This window comes from Hyaena hyaena, unplaced genomic scaffold (genome assembly GCF_003009895.1).
Source record: "Hyaena hyaena isolate Hyena2069 unplaced genomic scaffold, ASM300989v1 scaffold_324, whole genome shotgun sequence".
Lineage (NCBI taxonomy): Eukaryota > Metazoa > Chordata > Mammalia > Carnivora > Hyaenidae > Hyaena > Hyaena hyaena.
The window spans coordinates 1,604,317-1,628,672 of NW_024080955.1; the positions used below are offsets into that span (position 1 = coordinate 1,604,317).

Consider the following 24,356-nt stretch of genomic DNA (forward strand, 5'->3'; position numbering starts at 1 on the left):
ACCCCAATGTTCATAGCAGCACTCTCAACAATAGCCAAAACATGGAAGGAGCCTAAATGTCCATCAATGGAAGAATGGATCAAGAAGATGTGGTTTATCTATACCATGGAATACTACATGGCAATGAGAAAGAATGAAATCTGGCCATGTGTAGCAACATGGATGGACCTTGAGGGTGTTATGCTGAGCGAAATAAGACAGGGGGAGAAGGACAGATACCATATGTTTGCACATCTAGGAGGATTAGGAGGAACTTAGCAGAGGACCTGGGGGAGAACGGGAAATAAGTGGGTGAGAGGGAGGGAGGCAAACCATGAGAGACTCTTGAATGCTGAGAACAAACTGAGGGCTGATGGGGGGGAGGGGGATGATGGACACGGAGGAGGGCAATTGTGGGGATGAGCGCTGGGTGCTATATGGAAACCAACTTGACAATGAACTATTTTAAAGAAAAAGATTGGATCTCATTCGTTATTCTTCCAATATTCATTGAATTTTATATCTCATCCAACTTTAAAACTGGTTTTGTCAACGCAAAATGAACGATTGTTTAATAGTCTCTAAGTATATAAGAGCTTTATTTGCCCTAAGTTAGAATAGAGGCCTGGGAAACGGGCTTTTCATCGGGAAGAAAGTTTTGAAGTATTTTCACAGTTACATACTTTTTACAATTGTAAAAGCTCCGAAGATTATAAATTAACATATACGGAGGAATCACAAGTGTTAACATCAAGGAATGCAGAGAGTAGGAGGATTGATTGATATCTTAAGGACAAGATGGGTTTCCTTTAGGCTACTCATTTACAAAACAAGTGGACAATGTATGCTTGGTGGGCCATAAATCAGGCTTTTTTAAACAAAGTTTATATACAGTCATATTGACTTTGAAAGAAATCTAAAATGGCTTCCCTTGTATATTAGATTTTTAGAGAGTTTTTGTCTCATCCCTCTTAATTGTAATTATGGTATTTACCTCCACCAAATAATCATAGAAGTCATCACTGACAGTAAGTTGTTGATGGGCAGTTTCTTTTTAGAGATTATGCATAATGTTGTAATAGCTTTCAGAGTACCTTATCTTATTGGGGTCACGAGTCACCTTTAACTACAAACCAGTAATAGTTTTTTAAATTTTGAAAAAAAAATTTTTTTTAATCTATTTAGATGAAATCCTACCTTTATACAACTTTGTATGGCAATGACATTTTCCAATTTCTGTTTAGATTCCTTGGCTTCTTTCCTAAGACAGGTAACGATACAGTTCCAAAATACATTTGCTTTGAAAAATCTTTAAGTTATTTTTAATATATCTTCTATTTTATCCACACTAACTATTGCATCCATCCTTCTTCTATGGAGGTCTAGACTATAAGAACTTAAATAATTTTGAGTATATTAAAACATAACAAAATAATTTGTAGCATTCAGGTAGAATTTTTCCACTGGATTTAATTGTTATTCTGGCAAACATTTTCATTGTCAATTGATTAGATGTACAATATGGAATACATCATTACAGATTTAAATTAGTATACACACAGTTGGCTGTGGCTTTTTGTAGTTCTATTATATTCCAAAATATTAACAGTTATTCAAATAAAGTCATATTGTACCCCAAGAGAGAATTAAATTTAATTTAAAACAAAGAAATCATGGAATTGAGTTGAATTGAGTAATACGAAGTAAGGTAATGCTACTCAGATAGAGTATGGAAGAGTTTTATTTTGTTTTGTTTTGTTTTGTTTTAACATGGAGAGTTGTTTTTAATCCTTTGAAATCTTAGAAAATATTCACATAGTTTTAGTCAGAGTGGCACTTGGACCTTGAATGATTCTTAAGTTTTCAATTTGGGTTTAACCACAAGGTTTAATTCTTCTGCACAACCTTCGTGAGAATATGAAAGTAGAGCATGACATATAGGGACTGAGCACGATGATCTTTGAGACTCTATAGGAGATGCTTCAAGATACAAGCAAGAACAATAGTAACAAATGTGAATAAAGAAATGTGTGGAGGTAAAGAAAGACTAGTGGAGTATTGCAGCTGAGGCATTTCATGAATTTTCATGCATTAAGAAATAGATATCTGTGTGTGTGGATATATATCATTAAAAGCTTTATCAGAATCACTTTTTCATGAAGCCATCCTCTTTTCCTCTTACCTTGCTGCTAATATTTTCATTAGTTTTCTCCCTATTCTATTTCTTTCACCAGTCTGAGGGCCATGAAGTCTCCAAGGTAATCTAAAAGATAATTCTTATAATAAAGCAAAACTAAGAAATTAGAAACCCTGGGAGAGGAAAAAATAGTCATATACAGGGGAAAAATCACAGTAAATAAAATTTTAAAGTAGAACTAAGAAAAAGATAAAGCTGACACAAAGAAAAATAATAGGGAGACTAGAAATCAAGATCAGTCAAAACACCGAAGAGAAAAGAGAATAGAGATAAAAAACATATGAGGAGAACTCTCCCCTCAGGAAACCCAGTCCTCTGATGAGTCGTGTTTTTTCTTACACGATTAGCAATTCCTGTTATAACTGCAGGGCCTGAAAATAAACAGCATCAGAAGTGTCATAATAAAAAATTTATTCCGTGTCAGGAAGTAAAGAAGTGAGTTTGAAAAAATCTAACAATTGTAGTCACATATATAAGATTATTATCATTTGAATATATTTATGAAAATAAGGCATTCAATGTTATTGGGTTTTAAATATGCTAAATAAGGGCGCCTGGGTGGCTCAGCTGGTAAGTGTCCGACTTTGGCTCAGGTCATGATCTCACAGTATGGCAAGCCCCTCATCATGCTCCCTGAGGACCACTCAGAGCCTGGAGCCTGCTTCAGATTCTGTGTCTCATTCTGTCTCTTCCTCTCCTGACTCAAGCTCTGTCTCTCAAAATAAATAAACATTAAAAAAATTTTAATATGCTAAACGTAAAATATTAAGGCAATCAACATATAACTTTCTTTGTTTCATTTTTAGCATTGTAAAATTGTTAGTGTTAGCAACACATTTTGCTTGCCCTTTAATATTTGGTAAATATATTAAACACAATGTCCAATTTAATTGACTAACATAATTCTCTATAATGTAATACAGCAAAAAATTGTGTTTTTGTGCTTTGTAAAACTTGAAGACCAATACCTTTTTGAAATAGAGTATAATGAATCCAAATTGCCTGAATATTATATTTCTTTTTTATTGCAGTGTGATTGACACATAATATTATATAAGTTTCAGGTGTACAACATAGTGACTCAAAACCTATATATATTATGAAATAATCACCACAATATATAAAATTACTGTCTGTCACCATACAATGTTTTTACAATATTATTGACTAGTCCCTATCTTGTACACCACATCCCCATGTCTTATTTATTTCATAAGTATAAGATCGCACCTCTTAATCTCTTTCACTTATGTATTCTATGCCTCTAACCCCTTCCTTGTAAGAATGGTCAGTTTGTTTTCTGTATTTATGAGTCTCCTGTTTTGGTTTGTCTATTTATTTGTTTTGGTTTTTAGATTTTAAAGTGAATCATATGCTGAAATCATATGGTATTTGTCTTTGTCTTACTTATTTCACTTAGCGTAATACTCCCTAGGTCTACCCAGAGATAAATAGACCACTGTTACGAACAGATATTCTTTTTTAATGGCTGATGAAAATTCCAGTGAGTGTGTGTGTGTGTGTGTGTGTGTGTGTGTGTGTGTGTGTGGCATAGCTTTTCTATCCATCATCTACTGATAGATACTTAGGTGGACACTTAGGCTCTCATATCTTGGCTATTATAAATAAAGCCGTGTAAACATAGGCGTGCATTTATCTTTTTGAATTAGCACTTTTGTTATATTTAGATTAATACCCACCAGGAGAATTGTTGGATCACATGGTATTTCTATTTTTAATTTTTCGCAGAACCTCCATACTATTTTCCACAGTTGCTGCACCAATTTTCATTCCCACCAACAGTGCATGAGGGTTCCCTTTTCTCTAAATCCTCACCAACACTTTTTATTTCTTGTCTTTTTGATAATAGCCATTCTGGGAGATAAGAGGTGCTGACATTGTGGTTTTAATTTACATTGTCTTCATAATTAGTGAGGTTGAGCATTTTTTCATGTTGGCTACATAAAATATAGTATAATTAGTGCAGATTACTGAATATTAATTTTTAAGTGATGGGTATACTTTTCATATTAACAGGAATTTTTAAAAAGTGAAAAGGTCACAGTTTACATAAAGTTATTAAAGATTAGAACTATGCTTAGGAAAATGAGTAAAATATTACTCATCAAGAAATCCTTAAGTCTTGATATAGCTATTAAAACTAATCACATTATTGTCATATTTTTAATTATCCAGTTCTGATGCTGGACATTTCTAAGATTTTTCATAAACTACTTAACTTCACTTATTACTAGAAACAGGCTCTGGACCACATAAATACAGAACTTCTGGTTCAAAAATTTTAACATTTCTTGTAAAATGAATTTCTTGTTAAATATGTCTATATATTACAGACTCATAAAAGTAATCAGAGGATAGTAATCAAGGTAAGTGCATATTGCTTCCACACATGCAATAGCCTTTGGTTCATTTCTTCATTTCCATACACTAAGAGAAACCATATATTTATTATGTTGTTACTATTAATTTAAATACAATCATTTTTCTTTCAACTTTCTACACTATAGTAACATCATTTTCAAATGTTTTCTCACTCACTGTTAACAATCTAAACTTTCTGAAACCATCTTATTAGATAAGTTTAGTCTAAGTCTTTCCAACGGTGACAATTCAATTAGTAGTTTGAGGTCCATATTTTATGTGAAGATAGGGATAACTCAAAACAAGTTCATTAATATATAAAGAAATACTTGTGTAAATAATAGGATAGCATGGCTAACATATGTATGTGATAAAGCACAAATTTGGAGTTTGAAAAAATTTTCAATAATTTAGAAGTAGTAGCATAAATATACAGGGAATTTTATCATGCTAAAAGTTAGAAAATTAATTCCATGACAAATCTTGGCACTTCTCTTGTTCCCTTTTCCTTACCATAATGCTTTTCTGGCTTTATTTCTGCATATTCAAATCTTACATGTCTTTGTGGTGAATATTAAAACTTACGTTCTTGAAGAATTTTTAACAGGTTAAACATATTTCAAATAATTCTGTTCCATAGTGTATATGCTTTTTCTAAAATTCTACCTGTTTTGGGGGGTGCCTGGGTGGCTCAGTTGGTTAAAGTGGCCGACTTGGGCTTAGGTCATAGTCTCACAGTTTGTGAGTTTGGCCCCGCGTTGGGCTCTGTGCTGACAACACAGACCCTGAAGCCTGCTTCAGATTCTGTGTCTCCCTCTCTCTATGACCCTCTCCTACTCGCACTCTGTGTGTGTGTCTCTCTCTCAATAATAAATAAATATTAAACATTTTTTAAATAAAAAAATAGAAATTCTACCTATTTTACTCTAAGATATATTTAAATAGTTTAAAGCATTAAATACTAAGCTTTAAGAATATTTTCAGCAAAGAACTAGTGTTCCACTAAATATAAGAAATCGAAAATGATCACTAGCAAAAACTATACAATGTACAACACCAAGGGTAAACTTTAATATAAGCCCTCGACTCTGGACATAATGTGTCAGCGTAAGCTCATCGATTGTAACCAATGTCCTGCTCTGATATGAAAGTTGATAGGGGAAACTGTATGTGACAGCAGGGGGTATATAAGAACTCTGAGTATTTTCTGCTTAGTTTTGCTATGAATCTAAAACTTCATTGAAATTGAAGTATATAAAAAGTGCCTTCTAGTAAATATAGACACATTCACTATGTTTATTTTATGAGTGAGTAAACTTTATGGGAAAGGTTTAAAAAATTGAATTTAAACAAACCTCATATGAATATTTCCAGTAATAATGAAACCTCTTAATGGGATAAATTTAGCTATTAATAAAATTACATAGTATAATTTTAATTTATTGTATAAAGAATTCTTTTGTAAAATAGATTTGACCAATATAAAAACACTCAGTAGGGGCGCCTGGGTGGCTTAGTCGGTTAAGCATCCGACTTTCGCTTAGGTCATGATCTCGTGGTTCGTGGGTTCGAGCCCCGCGTCAGGCTCTGTGCTGACTGCCAGCTCGGAGACTGGAGCCTGTTTCAGTCTGTGACTCTCTCTCTCTCTGACCCTCCCCTGCTCACGCTGTCTCTCTCTCTCTCTCCTAGAAATAAATAAAACATTTAAAAAAAAAATAAAAAAATAAAAACACTCAGTAAAAGTTGTGCTTAGTATTTTGTTTACAGATAAATAAAAAACTTCATATCAATTAATACTTCTTACATATAGAGTGTTTCTTGTTATACTAAAAATGTTCAAATATAAAAGAGAAAATAATTTTGTGAAAAGCTAAAATATTGTGTATAAGAGAGTTAGATATGAAAATGCTCAGAGTCAAGAGATATTTACCATATTACTTCTAAATTTCATGTAAAATCATGGTTTCCATAACTATTTCCATCATAACATTGAATTTATTTTTACAGATACATTTGAACCAAATTGAGAAAAATGTAGCATAAATTCTAAATTATATATAAAACTTACATGCTTTGTGGAATTTTTGTTTAACATCATGAATAGTAGATGTTTGAGTCACCTAAAAAGGAAAAGAAAATATATAGAATTATAGGAAAAAAAGTATCTATTTCTTTGACATATATTTGAGAAGAAAGCACACTTTAGTAAAGTATAAAATTATTATAAAATAACTAGTTTGTTTTGTTTGGCTTTTTAGTCACTACTTCTTTGACAGCTTTGAGATCTTGGATCAGTATGCCTTTTCCTAAAATTTTATTTTTGCACATAGCAATAATCATGTTATTATATGAGTTTATCTAAGTGTTTATCTCAAAAATATATATTTTAATCTTCTCTGCCCATGATATTCAAAATCTGGCTCCCAAACTGATGAGAATCCCAATTAAAATATGAGTAAATAAACAAGATAGAGAGAAGGTAAAAAGGTATATAGTGGAAGACTTCAGCATATAAAAGTGATGTATGTGGACAAAGAAGGAAATGTTACTTCAGCATGTCATCAGAAAAAAATATCCTATCCAAGCCCCCTCATTAGTTATGTTATTAAAACCTCCATCCAAAATTGCTCTAGATCCATCTAAATTCACGCTAGATATATTATTTGGATTCATCAGAAATGCACAATTCATGAGGATGAGAGTTCTATTTAAACACCTCAAGCCATCACAACATTTTTTTGACTGTCTGACTTAGTTCAGATCAAACATGCAAACTGAAATTCCCCTCTACGTCTGGTCCCTTATGAAAAAACCCAAAATAGTTCAAAGTCTATAGCAAAGGACAAGGACATATTCATGATCATACAAGACAGTATATTTCCTTTCTCTAAACACATTTGGAATATTGTATTCATGATTTATTTCTGCATTAAAGTCTTTAATTGTTTTGGGAGGTAAAGTGAAAAATAAAAGTGTATTAAGAGTGGCACATAATAATACCCCAGGCAGTTTTTATTAACATTATATCATATTTAATATTTAACTAAATATTGAAAATATAACAATGAATGAATTTATTTTACCATATTCTACTCTGATTAATATACCTATAATCAAGGGTTTACTATACTATTCATAGGACTTTTTTCTGATTTCTTCTACATATATGATCTACTAAATTAAAAAGCAAGATTTAATCACTGAATGTTGATATTAATTCCCATTTTGGATATGCTATATATAACAAAAGCTCTTACAGAAGCTGTGAGTATGAAAATTTCAAATAGTTTATAGCATTACTCTTGCTTGGAAGATCGTAGAAAATATTTGTAAATCAGTTTTTAGAGAGGGAAACATATACTTATATAAGTGAATATATTATATTTCATTTTAATTTTGAAAATTTAACTTTTATATTTGAATTACATTTTATAAAACATGGAGCTTTGATTGTTTTATCTCACAGTTTCCTGGGTTCCTCTGGTAAGGATGCCTAAAATCCATATACTATTTTCTAGAGTCACAAATACTTGTCCACCACAAGGGCCATTTAATATGGAAAAGCAAATAACTTTCATGATCAATAACTCCACAATTAAAGTTTGCTGTTGCTCTGCTATAACTTTATGAAGTATGATCCTGTGTTTATGTGCTGATTGTTCCAACAACCCACCAAGTCTTTGAGGAGAATGACCTGATGTTATTTTAGTCTGTGTTTCAACATTTAGTGCACCATATAGCATATAATAAAGTTTAACTCACTTTTTTGAAATAAAAAATAAAGCTGTGAGTATAAAGTAATATAAAAACAGAAGGGTTTTTTTTAAGTTTATTTATTTATATTGAGAGAGACAGAGACAGGGTAACCGAGGGAGGGACAGAGAGAGACATGGAGATAAGAATCCCAAGCAGGTTCTGCCAGCCCAGAGCCTGACGTTGGGCTCAAACCCAGGAAACAAACGGTGAGATCATGACCTGAGTTGAAACCAAGAGTCAGAGGCTCAACTGGCTGAGCTACCCAGGTGTCCCCCAAATAGAAGGTTTTTAATTTGGTATGAAATCTATCCCAAGTAGATTTCTATGGAAACCTATATGCTTTACTTCAAGTAGAATAATTTAAATAAACATCTTCTAATTCAACATGTGCATTTTTTCTCTGAATTTGCAAATTTTTGAGACTAAGATTATATTATCCTGAAGGAAACCTACCTATGGAAATGGATTTTTTTTTTTGCAAGCTTTTAACCAAGTTTGTAATTTACTTTTCAATTTTAAAAATTGCATTTGACTTTCACATGTTAGAAAAATGCTGATTTTGAATAAATCCTTGAGAACTGCCCTGTCTGGAGCAATTTTAGTCAAATACAGAAGGAAAAAAATAATTAACTATTAAATGATTCAGACAGCAATGCTCAATTAGCCACAAGACTGTGCTTGATCAACTCCTCCAGTCCTTCAGTTGCTCTCAGAGCACGAAGAGAGGAAAAGATGATAATTAACAGAGCACATAAGACTTTCTGATTACTAAAACTCATGTCTCTGTAGCTTCATCAGGAAGTTTATTCATAATAATGTCTACTTTTTAGCCAGTTTTAATACCTCTTAAAAAGGACAAACTATCATCACGATAATTTATTCAGTTTTATAAATCACAATTAATTGTGCAGATGGGACACATAAGTATTCTGACATCTGAAATCCTGAAATTCCCTTCATTAATGTTTATTTCTCATTAGAGGAAATTAATCTTAAAATATTAAGTAGACAAGGTAAATGGTATTTGTTAGTTGAATGAAAAATTTACTTTTGAATTTCAAGTGATCGTGATTGAGTTTGGGGTCCTTATTCCTTTATCCAAGAATTTTAAATTGATGGACTTAGTTAGAAAAAGCTTTTCATATTCAAGTGAAATCTAGGATTTTTTTGAATTTGCCCCCTACAAAGGTACTGCATTATTTCACACACACAAAAAACCTCTTTTTGTACTATTGCTACTTTTTAGAACTATATTTTAGTTACTTTCTCAGGAACTCCTTGAAAAGAACAGATGTCTTCAGAATATTGTCTTTCCTGCTTAAAGAAATGAAAATTAAGGGAAAGGAAACATAACAACCCCTTTGAAATTCATTTGACTGTAATTGCAATGTGCAAACGAAAAATTGTCAGTAACTTTGTTTAGAAAAGAAATGTGTCCAATGGTAAAGACACAGAAAAATAGAATAAAGGATAAATTGACTCGAAATGAATAGATACCACCACATGAAAATACACACACACATACACACACACACACACACACACACACACACACACACACACACGATACCCAGTGCAGGGTTGCTAAATGACATGAGCTTTCCATTCCTGGTTTTTGAGACACAAGAAAGAATACTAGCCTAGAGAATCATTTTTTAGATTGGTTAATTCAGGAAAGTGAAAAATATGCCTTTAAGCATTTCTGTCAGAAGGTTTTTACATTAGTAAATGGAATAGGTACTTTCATAGATTGCATATATTTTACTCAGAGTGGACAGGGAGTTTTTAGGGTAAACAAATATTTTACTAATTAGTAATCTTCAGATTATAAGTAAAATACAAAATTTTAATTTAAAACGTTTCAGCTTGATTGAGGTATAATTGACAGATTAAATAGTAAGATACTTAAAATGTACCAAATAATGATTTGATATACTTGTATATTGTTAAAGAATTTACCCCACTGAGTTCATTAACACATGTATCAGCTCACTTTTTTTTGTCTTTACTGAGGACATTTAAGTTCTACTCTTTTAGCAAATTTCAATTACATGATACAGAGTCATCAGCTATAGTCCTCAGGTTATATAATAGATTCTCTGACTTTATTCATCTCATAACTGAAATTTTGTAGCCTTTTACCAATCTCTCCTCATTTCCCTTACCCCCCAGCTCCTGGCAACTACTTTTCTACTGTTTCTATGAGTTCATTTTTTAAAACTCTATATATATAAAGTAATACCATGCAGTATTTGTCTTTCTCTGTCTGGCTTATATAACTTGGCATAATGCCCTTCAGCTTTATCCATACTATTGTAAATCACAAAATTTCCCTTTTTGGTTCCTAAAAAAATATTCCATTATATCATATATATATCATATATATGATATAATGGAATATTTGATATATATCACACTTTCTTTTTTCATTCAACTGTTGATAAACACTTAGGTTATTTCCAAACTTGGCTGTTGTGAATAATGTTGCAATAAATATAGGAGTGCAGGTTATCTCTTTGAGATAATGAGTGTGCTGGGTTTTTTAAAATATATACCCCAAAATTGGATGAGTGGATCATATGATAGTTCCCATTATAATTTCTTGAGGAGCCTCCATATTGTCTTCCATGAGGGCTATACTGATTTACATTCCCACCAACAGTGTACAGGCTTCCCTTTACTCCACATCCTGGCCAACACTCATTGTTTTTTGTGTTTTTGAAGACATCCATTGTAACAGTTGCGAGATGATGTCTAATTGTGGTTTTAATTTAGATTTGCCTGATAATTAGTGATGATGGGCATCTTTTCATGTGTCTGTTGACAGTGTGTATGTTTTCTTTGGAAAAAATATCTGTTTTTAGCTCCTTTGCCCATTTTTACTTTGGGTTATTTGATCTTTTGCTTTGAATGGTATGATTTACTTGTATATTTTGTAAATAAACATCCTTAATTGGATGTGTGGTTTGCAAATATTTTCTTCCATTACATACATTGCCTTTTCATTTTGATGATTTCCCTTGTGGTGCAGATTTTTTTTAAGTTTTATATAGTCCCGCCTTACAGTTTTAAATGGAAGCAGAAAAAAATGACAATGACATAGAAAACTGTTCTCTCCCCTTGTCTTTATTGTAAGTTTTTCTAATGATAAAAGGAGCTTTAATAAAGAACTGACAAAATCAAGAAATGATTTTTATTATTTAAATTATCTTTTTAAAAAGATTTACTCATATTAATTCAAGTTTTATTGAATGCACTTTTCAAAATAGGTTGCACCACAAAAAGTGGTTTAGAACAACACATGCTTGTTTTTCACACACACTGCATGTACATCATAGACCAGCTGATGGATCCACTATGCATTTGCCTCACTCTGGGATCCACATTGATAAAACCGACATCATATGGAACATTGCTTATTTCGAAGGCAGAAGTTACCAAAAAATAAAATGATGAAATTAGATTATGTTCTGAAAGCTTCCCTCAAGAAATAAATGCATGCCTTTTCACCTTCATTTCACAGCACAAAATAAGTTACTTCAAAGAAGTAGGTAAATTTAATTTTACCTATTTCTTGTGTGAGAATGAGCACAATTCTTGTTAAACAACACTAACGATTACCAGAATTTACCTTTCTGGTCATCAAATATTTGGCCCTCTGTCCCTTACAAAATACACCATGTCCTCATGTATCTATCTATTTCTTTTCGACTGAATATGGCAAGCAGCTTAGCCTCTGTTCCTCATGGTATAAAGTAGTAGCAACTATGACCAGCTGATAGATCTACTGTGCATTTTCCTCAATCTGGGATCTACACTGAAGAAGCCAATGTCGTATAGAACATTGTTTATTTCCAAGGCAGACGTTCTAACAGCACCCTTCTCCCCATTATTGTACAGCTAGCTAGTATTTTTTTAAAAAAAATAACTCATCAGTTTCTTTCAAAAGAACTTGTATAGGATATAGGCTTTTAGAGCACACCTCCCTAAGGGTTAAGTGTAGAAAAGGCAACCATATCATTTACAATCCCAGTGAAGACAATTTTAAGTGTACACAAAATGTTATCATTAAATCCACCAGAAAAATTGGGATTAAAAAGTATAATATGGCCAGTAGTTCTACTACTTCTCTCCTGGACATAAAGTGTCGTAATACAGCTGCTATGGACCTCAAAGCAACTGAATGTTATTGAAACCTAGAATTTAGGTCATTTCAATTTCAATATATACCACTTGTTATTCTATCATCTATTAGTTTCATATAAATTACCATTTTTTCATCACTGAAGTGTGTTTGCTAGCTAGTGCTATATTGTAATTAAACCCTTCATCTCATTTTTGTTTTAAATTAATATGCAATGGAGAAACAGCATTGAAAACCATTAAGAATAATGCTAGCGGTCATAAGTAACATCAACAAATGCTCAATAAGAGTCCAACACAATTCCAAGACCTTTACCTTTATTAAATAATTTAATTCAAACACCATCCTTCTGGCTTAAGATATAATACTATTATTTTCATTTTGCACATAAGAAAATTGTGATTCAGAGTGGATAAGTAATTTATCTGAGTGACACAGCTAACAAGTTACAAGAATGGATTTTGAATGCAAATAGCCTGGTTCAAACCTTATTCTTCACCATGGACACCACCTAGTGGAAGGGGGTAAAAAAGGTGAAGGTAGGGGCTGGAGGAGAAGGTAGTGAGTATTTGCACTAAAGGCTCTACTTTCAGGCCTATACAGGTAGGCACTGGATCATCATAAACAACCTTATGAAGTAAATGACACTGAGAATTTTTATTTTTTAGAGAGTGAGTTTTTACAAGTGCATGTGGCCAGGGACAGAGGCAGAGACAGAGAGAAAGAGAGAGAGGGAGGAAGAGGGGGAGAGAATCTAAAGCAGGCCCGCTGTGCATTCTTAGTGCAGATCCCATTGGGGCTCCATTCCAAGAACAGTGAGATCATGACCTGAGCTGAAGTAAAGAGTTGGATAGTCAAACTGCTAAGCCACCCATGTGCCCCAACACAGACTTTCATAAAAATAAATATGAATGTCTTCCTAAAGTTATACAACTGATAAATTTACTAATCTGGGTAAATAAAAAACTTGAGAAAGTCTTCACTGTCAGGTATTGCAGTTCATATTTATTCCAAGCATTATATCTTAGATATTTATTACTGTTAATTATATAAAAGTCAATCATTATCAATTATACAAGTGCAAATCACATTTGTATTTTATTAATGTAAAATACAAAGCACAATAAAGAAAGGATCCAAGCTAACAACAAATACGGTATGGTAAATATGTGTGGAGTTTGTTGTTTCATTCAAAACTATAAATTGAACACCAACTATGCATGAGTAACTTTTCTGTCTTTCCCAGAGGGTAAAAACTACCTCTCCTTCTCTCTCTAGTTCTGTTTTAAAATAATAGCTAGCACTTACATAGTGTCTTATATATACGAGGTACTTTTCTAAACAGTTGCTCATTTAAGCTCCTAACAACCCAGAGTTAGGTACTGTTATCCCTAGTTGACAGAGAGGAGACTGATGCACTCAAATGTTAAGAGATCTGTGTTCTAGGGGTGCCTGGGAGGCTCAGTTAGTAAAGTGTCTTACTTTAACTTAGGCCATGATCTCACGGCTCATGAGTTCAAGCCCCATATTGGGCTCTGTGCTGACAACTCAGAGCCTGCTTCAGATTCTGTGTCTTCATCTCTTGCTGCCCCTCCCCTACTTGTGTTGTCTCTCTCTCTCTCTCAAAAATAAGTAAACATTAAAAAAAATAATAAAGAAGAGATTTGTGTCTTGTCACAGCCAATAAGAAGCAAAACTGGGTTAAATATAAGCAGTCATATACCTCAATATACTTTCTAAAATACCATGGCACAAAGGCACACACTGAATTAATATTTAATTGTAACTAATATTCAAGAAATGAGACAGACAATAAATAAATGCATATAAGAAATGTATACAATAAATGCAGACAATAAATGCATATGTAATATAATGCATTGAGGGGAGTAAGTTCTAAGAAAACAATATAAAGGAGGTAAAAGTTCAGAATGATGGAAAGAAGAAACATAATTCTGATAGGGAGGTAAAGATATGAGCAAAGACCTAAGCTACAAAGCAAACTATGCAGACAGCTTGAAAAAGATTCTTTCAGACAGAGGTAACATCAGGGACACACACTCTGAGGGATCACTACATCAAGAGTACTTGAGAAACAGCAAGTAGGCCAATGTGTTTAGAGCAGAGTGAGTTAGGGATAGCATGGTGACTGGAGAGAGATGACAGTGGGGAGATAATGAATAGCCTTTACAAACATGGAAGAGTAGCCTGGATTTTCTTCTGAGTGATATATGTAGCCGTTGGAGGGTTTTCATCAGAGGAGTGACATGATATAACTCCTAAAAGAATCGATCCGGCGTCTGTACATTGGACAGACTTTAGGTGACAATTAAAATGATAATTTAAAAAAATTAAGTGATACTGTGGAACATGTACAGACTATAACTATAGGTGGTACCAAATATAGTATATTTGCTGTTTTGCTACATATATTGTGGGAGTTTCGTGAAGACCCATGTAGATCAGTCTGCATGTTAGAAGTGACGATGATTTGAAGTAGGACAGTAAAGTTCAGAGGGGAAATCTATTTTGTATAGAATAAAATGATTTACTGATTGCTTGAATGTAGTACAAATAGGGAGAAATTCTAGAGAAATGAAGCAGATTGATAAACTGTGCAAGGTGAAACTTCCTCTGTCAGCTCATTAAAGAATTAGCTCCACATATGAATTCTCTACTGATAGAGACATTTTGATCATCTTGCAATCACTTGCTAAGTGTTGGTGTCTTCAGCCTCCCAAATGAATAACCATGAGGCAACAGCAGGGACCCGTCTGAAAAAAAATAGCACGTTCCGTCACCCATGCATTATGTATGATAGTTCTCCACGTGTTGGTCGTTCCTCTGAGGATGGATGCAATGGTGGATGATGTGGGTAATTAGGAGAGATATAATCTGGCAGAAGGGATATTGTGTCGTTGTGTGCAGAAGCAAAGCTAAGCTGTTAGTCCAGATTTCTGTCTGTTATAGCACAGTACAGACCCAAAAAGAACTAGATTGAAAATTAGGCATTTTACTGAAATTGTACTTACATACTTAAATTATGACATACGTGGGCTGTTAAGTTATAGGAATTCTACTACCAACAAAGGCCTATGAAGACAGTATGCCTATGTAATGCCAGAAATGCTGATTGAAAGTAAAAACAAATAAGTACATTTATGGATCTATTTTTTATAGTTGTAAAAAAAGGAGCACTTGATTTGTTCTTCCCATTTTGAAATGTAGCAGATTTTATTTCAGTAATCAAGAGCTCAAGGTTTGTGGCTGTTCTTACTGCTTATGTTCTTCTTACAATGTCTAGTTAAAATAATTCTGCATAAAATAGATCTTAAGGCAAAAGCGGTTTCTCAGGAATTTACAGTGAAAGCTTTTTGAAATTTTCCTATCTGTATCAAAGAAGTAACATTCTTCTGAATGTCTCAGGATTCTATGTTAAAGTTTTTAATTAAGGTTATAAATGGACTTTATTAAATAAAGCTAATGAGAAACAGATAATAAAAATATTATTCAAAGGCACATGGACCAGTATTGAGAAACTCAGTTGCATAGCCAATAATTCATCATACGTTTCCCTAAAAGAAATTACTAATTACATTATATTTTTATTTTTAGAAATCAAATAACCAATAATTGCAAAGTCAGAACCACCCAAACATGAAGTAATATTAAATGTCTATTTTGGAGGCAGTGAAAATGTGTAATAAGAAAATTTAAACCACAATAAAAAAAGACAGGTGATAATTAATTTACACCTTGCACAGAATGATGCTAAAAAGATAAGTTTATACGAAGACAGAGGAACAGCATTCTTGACTTAAAAGTAAGATCAATTCTCAAATAAAATATTCTATATGTAGATGTAGTAGACAGTTTACAATAAATCTTTCTAAAAGGGAACTAACTTCTCATAGGAAAATAAATGAGTGTGACATTCATAGGCTTTATATGGTGACTGGTGGGCTCAGGTTACTTAGTTGAATCCCAGTAGATCACTAGGGATTGGAAATTATTTGATGACTGTCAGTTTGAAAATCCAGTAATAAAATCTAACATACTAATGTTACAAAGCTCAAAAAGTTTGCACATTTGAAACTCTTAAGTGAGTAGAGAATTCATCTTTGCCCTCCTTCTTAAATTCTCCAGAGGTGTCTCTATAGCTGTATTCCTTCTGTTAAAGCCTGAAAAGCTGCGTATATAAGGCATTTAGAGGAGATAATTTCCACTTTAGGAGACTGCCCTTTACTGTTAGAGATATCCTCGGGATGATCCGTCAGTGTGCCAGGACTGCTTATAACTGGAGGAGGTTTCTAAAGCCGCTTTCAATTTCTGCAGTAAAAAAAGAACATCTCTTTGGACTCAGTCAGCACCTTGTTCATTCCTCTATTTTGACCTGTGTTATATTATCTTGTTTTGGACTATTTACATGTGATTATCCATCAAATTACAGCGAACATCTGAAGAGGAAGGAACGTATTTTGTTTGGTTTGATTTGGTTTTCATGCTGCTGTTCCTAAGGTTTATGACAGTGGAAGATTGATATTCTTCAACATATATAAAATAAAAAAAAAAAAAAAACAGGGAAGAAGGAAAGAAAGAAGGATGGAGGGAAGAGAAAAGCAGGTGAAATTCTAGGATTATACCCTTGCAAGATATTCTTATAGGAACTTGATCATCCATTGAACAAAATTTAATAGTAATATTACCTTCAAACAATGGTTGCTTCTCCAAACCTTTGATCATGTAGTCATGCAAACAGCATAGTTTTCACAGCAGCAGGTAAGATGTAATGTAAGCATAGAGAAATCTAAGATTACTCACTTTTTATAATTTGAGACTGCAAGGAACTTATATTCTGTCCTTAGTCTGATTCTAGCAAATACATAAATTTCATCAAACCTATATTCTATGTTGTTAAGAAGCAAAAATATGTGTTGTGAAGATATTAAAAGGCTTTATATGATATCAATATTAGTTTTCACTGTCTGTGACACTGCACCTTCAGACTTCTTTCCCTGAAGCCTTTAGATGACTAAAAAACAAAACAAAAAGTGGAATGTTTATTTCCTAACGTTGCCTTAAATTACTGCTCATTTGTTAAATATTAATGTTATGAGTAATAATACAAGAAAGAGGGTTGTTGCTAGATAATTCTGAGCACTAAGTACTATAAAAGGAGAAATAAAATACATTACGTTCAAGTAACAATAAGATCACAGCAACGAGGTAAGTAATGATTTTAATAGCTCTTTATCAGGCCACCCAGAAGTACCAGTAAAATGTTAATCTGGACAAGGTACATGCCTAAAATATAATGTCTTTAAAAAAAGAATCAAAGAAAATCACACCAAATACCAAAGCTATTTCCCAGAAACATTATGTAAGCATAACCTTTATATATATATATATATATATATATATATATATATATATATATATATATATATATTTGTTGTTGCTGTTTGAACTGTTCGATCATGAAAGAACTAAGAATTCCTTCATCATGAACTTTGTGAGAACTAATATATTATGCTCACCTGTAGGTTTCGGCAAGAGTTTAGCCAAGCTACCCCATGCTATTGCTGCTTTGGCATCTGTTTTCTTTGACCAAGATGCCTGCAGTGACCTTAACCTGACACTAGCCTCTTAGACAAGGACATGCCCAGGATAGCAGCCCTCAGTCAGAGGTAAACATACACTCTGATAGGACTTTCACAGCAGCCCTTGGGAACAACACTGTCCCTTGTTTCCCAATAACTTCTCTTTATGTGCCTATCAGATAAGACTTCCTTGGGGCTTACAAAAACCCCCCTCTTTTGGTTTGAATTGACTAATTTGGCCTTAGTCCAGGAACCCCCTTGCACTCCACTCACAGGTCATATAAAGGCATGTGCCTTAGGTCCTGTCTCTCTCTGTCTGCACCCTGTCTTCCCTCACCTTCCCATGTGGCTCCTTGAAGCCTGCTGGATTCCTTCTCCAGAACCTGTGGGTAACAAAATGCTCTGTTTTCATATCTCTTGTGGTCTGTTGTTGAACCTTGGCTGATCATCTGGCACCCTGTGCTCCACTTAACATGGGTTAATATGACAAATTCATAGCAGGTTTATATTCAGAACATTGCTTTGATTCATTACAAGTTCAAACAGCAAAATCTCTGTTAAACTAAGCTTAACTGAAATAAAACAGTGAAATAAAATAGTTATGGAATATCATTTTCCATTTATCTATAATATCACATCCAATTTTATTGTATCAGATGCGTACATTTGTCTAAACTACATGGACTATAACCACATTTGATTATTTACTGCATAGTTATTCTGATTTGTTACATAAAAGGTGTTGTCCAGTAAAATTTAAATTAGAAATATATGTATATATATTTATTAAAGTTTCAAGTGTGTCCAATGATTTATATTTTATTTGAATTATTTTACATACTCTCCAAATATGAGTTATATACACACAAAAACAAAAAAATAACTTCAATACTTTTATTACAGTGTGAAAATTTTGTTAAACCTTCCTTTATAGTTTTTTAATATAGTAAAAAGATGTGAACAATTTTATATTATTATTTTAAAAATTTTATTTATTTATTTTGAGAGAGAGTCAGGGAGCAAGCAGAGGAAAGGCAGAGAGAGAGAGAGAGAGAGAATCCCAGGCAGGTCTGTGCTGTTAGTTTGAAGTCCCATTTGGGGCATGAAATCATGAAGTATGAGATCATGAGCTAAGACAAAACCGAGAGTCGGACACTTAACCTACTGATCCACCCTAGTGCCCCCCAATTTTTATATTATTATTACATTTGTGGATTTCAGTTTGTTAGCAATGTTCTGCTTTATTCAAGGCCATAAGCATTTCCTTACACAAATCCCTACTAGATGATGGTATTTGTTCAGGTGACTCCAGTAAGATAACTCATCTAAATATAATTTAAGAGGAAAGAAAAAAAGGACATTGCCATATGTCACAAGCTGGTTAAGTGTGAGAGGTGGCTGAGTACCTTCAAAACCTAAGCAAAGCCCTTGATACTACATTGTCACCTAAATGTGGCAGTCCTGAATAGGTTCCCAAAAGATTTTTCTTGGGGCGCCTGTGTGGCTCAGTCGGTTAAGTGATCAACTCCTGGTTTCGGCTCAGGTCATGATCTCATGGTTCCTGGGATCCAGTGCACATGTTAGGCTCTGTGCTGACAGCATGAGACCTGCTTGGGATTTTCTTTCTCCCTCTCTCTCTGACTATTCCCTGCTCTCTCCTGCATACCTGCTCTCTCTCTCTCTAAATAAACTTAAAAAGAGATTTGTTTCTCAGTTTTACTGTCTTCAGGCTCTCTACTGTCCATTCTATCTTCCGCATTGTTACCATATTTAATTTGCTGAAAGGCAAATATTACCCCTTGATTTGAATGAAAATAAAAAGTCCAGATGCTAGGAAGTCATTTAGGACTCTACCATCAGTCCCAACCACACCATCTAGTCTCAATTTGCTCCATTCTGTAACAACACATCATGGACTTAATTACAGTAGGCCAAAAGGCTTGTTATTTTCTGCTTCTTCGCCTTTGATATGCTAATTCTTCTTCCTTGGATGCTCTATGTATACCATTCACACTATTGTTTAGTAATGTATATATAAATTGAAGTTTCTGGTGTACAGCATAATATTTGGACACTTTATATATATTATGAAATGCTTACTACAGTAAGCATAGATACTAGTTGTCACCATACAATAATATTGTTATTAGAATATTATTAGCTATATTCCTTATGCTGTGCTTTTCATCCCTATGACTTATTTATTTTATAAGTAGACGTCTGTACATCTTAACCTCTTCATCTGTTTTGCCCATCCCCCTCCCTTCTGTCAACTACATTTGTTCTATGAATTTATGAGTTTGTTTCTGTTTGTTTTCTTTTTAGGCTCCTCTTATAAATGAAGTCACATGGTATTTGTCTTCATCTCACTTACTTCATTCAGCATAATAGTCTCTAGCTTCATGTTTGGGCATATGTCAAGATTTCATTCTTTTTCATGGCTGAGTTCAGTGTGTGTATGTGTGTGTGTGTGTACGACATCTTCTTTATCCATTCATCTATTCATGGACACTTCCTGATCTTGGCTATTGTAAATAATGCTGCAATAAACATAGGAGAGCATTTTTTTAAAACAGTGTTTCTGTTTTCTTCTGGGTAAATACCCCATAGCAGAATTATTGGATCATATGGTATTTCTATTTTCTACAGTGGGTGCACCAGTTTAAATTCCCACAATTAATGCATGAGGGTTTCCTTTTTTCCATATCTCATCAACATTTGTTATTTCTTGTCTTATTGATACTAGTCATTCTGACTGGTTTGAGGTGATATCTTACTGTGATTTTGATTTTCATTTCTCTGATGATTGCTGATGTTGAACGTATATTCATGTGTTTGTTGGCTATCAGTATGGCTTCTTTGGAAAAATGCCTATTTAGGTCTTCTGACCGTTTTTAATCAGATTATTTGCTTTATGTTATTGAGTTGTAGGAGTTCTTTACGTATTTGAATATTAACCCTTTCTTTGATATCTTATTTGTATGTATTTTCTTCCATTCAGTAAGTTGCCTTTTTGTTTTGTTGATGGTTTCCTCCACAGTGCAAAAGCTTTTTTGTTTGGTACAGTCCTAATTGCTTCCCTTGCCTGAGAAGACAGAACCAAAAGGTGGTAAGGTCAATGTCCAGGAGTTTACTGCCCATGTTTTCTTCTAAGAGTTTTGTGCTTTCAGATTTTACGTTTAGGTCTTCAATCCATTTTGAGTTTGTTTTTGTGTCTGTGTGAGAACATGGTCCAATTTCATTAATCTGCATGTAGCTGTTCAGTTTTTCCAAAACGTTTATTGAAAAGACTATCTTTTCATCATTGTACATTCTTGCTTCCTTTGTCCTTGATTAATTGATCATTTAGTCATCGGCTTATTTCTGGGATCTCTGTTCAGCTCCATTGATCTGTGTTTATTTTTGTGCCATTACCTTACTGTTTTGACTACAACAGCTTTGTAGTATATCTTGAAATCTGAGATTGGGATACTTTTAATATATTAATTCTTCCTGGGATGTTCTTTCTAGCCCACTCATGCTAATTAATTGTAATATATATTAATATATTAATATTATATATTAATCATGATATATATATATTTATATATACATACAAATCCTTTTGGGTGACTCCTTCCAGTCACTTTACTTTATTTCTCATCCTCATGCTTAAGCCTCTATCAGATGAAAAAGTATCCTTTCCCTAGCCACCTTAGTATAATTTGTGTTAAACTCCCATATGCTATTCACCATGTTATAATTTGTTTCAAATGTATAATCCATCTTTCCAGTTTGACTCATGTATATCAGGATATGGAAATATGTTTAATTTCCAACCCCAAGTAATCTAAAGTATGGTAGCTACTCATAAAGTAACTATTTGTCTGATTTGAATAACATGTCTCTCTTGGGTATACATTTAACCTTTGAATAACATGGGTTTGAACTGTGTGGGTCTAATTATTCACAGATTTTTTACAGTATAGTGCTGTAAATATATTTTCTTGCCTTGTGATTTTATTAATAATATTTTATTTTATCTAGCTTACATTATTTTGCAAATACTGTTTATCATATATATAATATACAAAATATGTGTTAATAGACTATGTTATCACTAATGCTTCCAGTCAACAGTAGGCTATTAGTACTTAAGTTTTGGGGAAGCTAAAAGTTAAACATGGATGTTTAAAAGCATGGGGGTCAGTGACTCCTACCCACAAATTGTTCAAAGGTCAATTGTCATTAGATTCTTTCCATAGACTGGTATCTAAATCTTAGGTACTATTTTAAACATGTGTTTCTAAATTTAACTTTCTTAATTCAGCCTTGACTTAATAGGAAATGGGATTTCTTTTAATAACATTATACTCCTCTCATAATATTTTTTCCCTAGTAGTTAACATTTTTTTCATCCTATCTTTATATTTCCAAGGACAACATGTTTATTCACTTTCATTGATCTAAAAACATGTCATTTCAGCTATAATTTTTGTTCTATATTTATAATGCAAATGTTTAAGCATTATTATTTTATCTTGCCTGTCAGGAACCTATAGATTTTAGGATGAGATCCAAGACGAACCTTGATATGACATGTACTAATTTTGCATCCAAGGCATATTTATTGTATAATAGCATTTAGGTCATTCCCATGGTCTCTAGTTCAATGCTTCCAAACTATGTAAGATACAACATCACTTCTTTAAAAATTCTATGATAAAATACAATGAAAATAAATTGCTAAAAAATGAAATACTGGTGAATTAATTACAATTTTCATTTAAACATTATTTGATTGAGAAAACACAAAATTACTCTTTAAAGTTGTTAAGCTCCCTTACAATGCTCATTTACAATGACTAGACTATATAACTTATATAGTGGAAATTTCAATCAACTGTTTCTGGGACAAATAACACATCGGCTTATAGATCATAAGTGGCACACAAAGAAGTTATCATTTCAGTTTGATCATGAGGAATGGTTGTGAATTAGACAGAAGACTGTACCAGAACACTCCAGGCAGAGGAATCAGATCTTACCCAAACTCATAGAATGGAAATTAGAATATTATTTTGGGATTGGTGAGTAGTATAGATTGCTGGAAATGGAGTAATAAAGAAGGGGTAAACAATAACCCAAAATATGTGAATCGGACTACCTAGGAGTTAATATAAAGTTGAAGAATGAAGAGTTTGAAACACTTAAGTTTTTCAAGACTGTTGCTGCCTATCAAAGAAAGCTCTTCTAGGAAACTCCAATTTCTTGTTATCCATTGACTGTCATCCCCACTCTAGACTGGATTATCCCCCAAATCACTGTATCTAAAGTGATCTAATTAAACAATGAACACTATATGACTTAATACAAGGAATACTTGTAGTATTTCTTTGTGTTTTTTAATCACATATATTGATTTTTCCCTTCTCACTCAAATACTTCTTTCCTGGGCTTCTATGATGAAAGGGTTACCTTTCTCCTGTCCTTTTGGAAACTTCTCTTATTTTCCTTTTCAAATTTCTGTTTATTTAACATCTTTACATATTTGAATTCCTCAGGCTTCTATAGTTGGTTCCTTCCTTTATTCATTTTATTGTTGTTTTGAAATTTTGTTCTATACGGTAATGGCTGCAAAGATCACTTATAGGTTTCTAATTACCAGGTCAACATTTTGAATCATGACCACTTTCCTGAGTTCTACATTCACACCCAAAAGCTTACTAGTTATTTCTTCTTGGATATTTCATGGAGATCTCTAACTTAAAATGAACAAAACTGAGTACTTGGTCCTGCCTCTCTACTTTCCTGCACCAAAAATAAGAAAACAAACAATGCGAAACTTGAAGCTAATATCAGACTGTATATTAACTAACTAGAATTTAAATAAAAACTTGAAAAAGAAGGAAAATCAAAGAAGCAAACAAATAAAAACACATACAAGACTCAATAAATTACACCATTCTTAGGATCCCAGGTGTTTAAACAGCAATTCAGCATCGTACTTCCATTCTCCTTTGTCCCCATTCTTCACAACCACACAAGTCCTGTTCTTTCTACTTTCTGTATCTGTCATATCCTCCTATTTCTCTTCCATCTTATCCACTCTCCGGAGCACACATTACATCATTTCTCTAAGAAGATTCTCCTATTTCACAGATTACCTACCTTTGCTTCCTATCCAAAACTACTATTTTCCCCTTCTCACTGTGTAGATATCTTAGCACTTAAAATTACTTGGACAGTGTAACAATAGGAATTGCATCTGTTTGAGTTAATGCATTATCTCAAACATGTATTAGAACACTGGACAAAT

The 24,356-nt window shown here is 33.1% G+C and overlaps 1 protein-coding gene across 1 annotated transcript in view; it reads right to left on the reverse strand.

Moving 5' to 3' along the window:
* Positions 1-24,356, reverse strand: part of TECRL (trans-2,3-enoyl-CoA reductase like) — a 101,463-nt gene that overhangs the window by 69,662 nt on the left and 7,445 nt on the right. Inside the window, exon 2 of the mRNA XM_039248939.1 lies at positions 6,627-6,678. Coding sequence (XP_039104870.1) covers positions 6,627-6,678 — 52 coding nt within the window. The remainder of the gene's footprint in view (positions 1-6,626; positions 6,679-24,356) is intronic.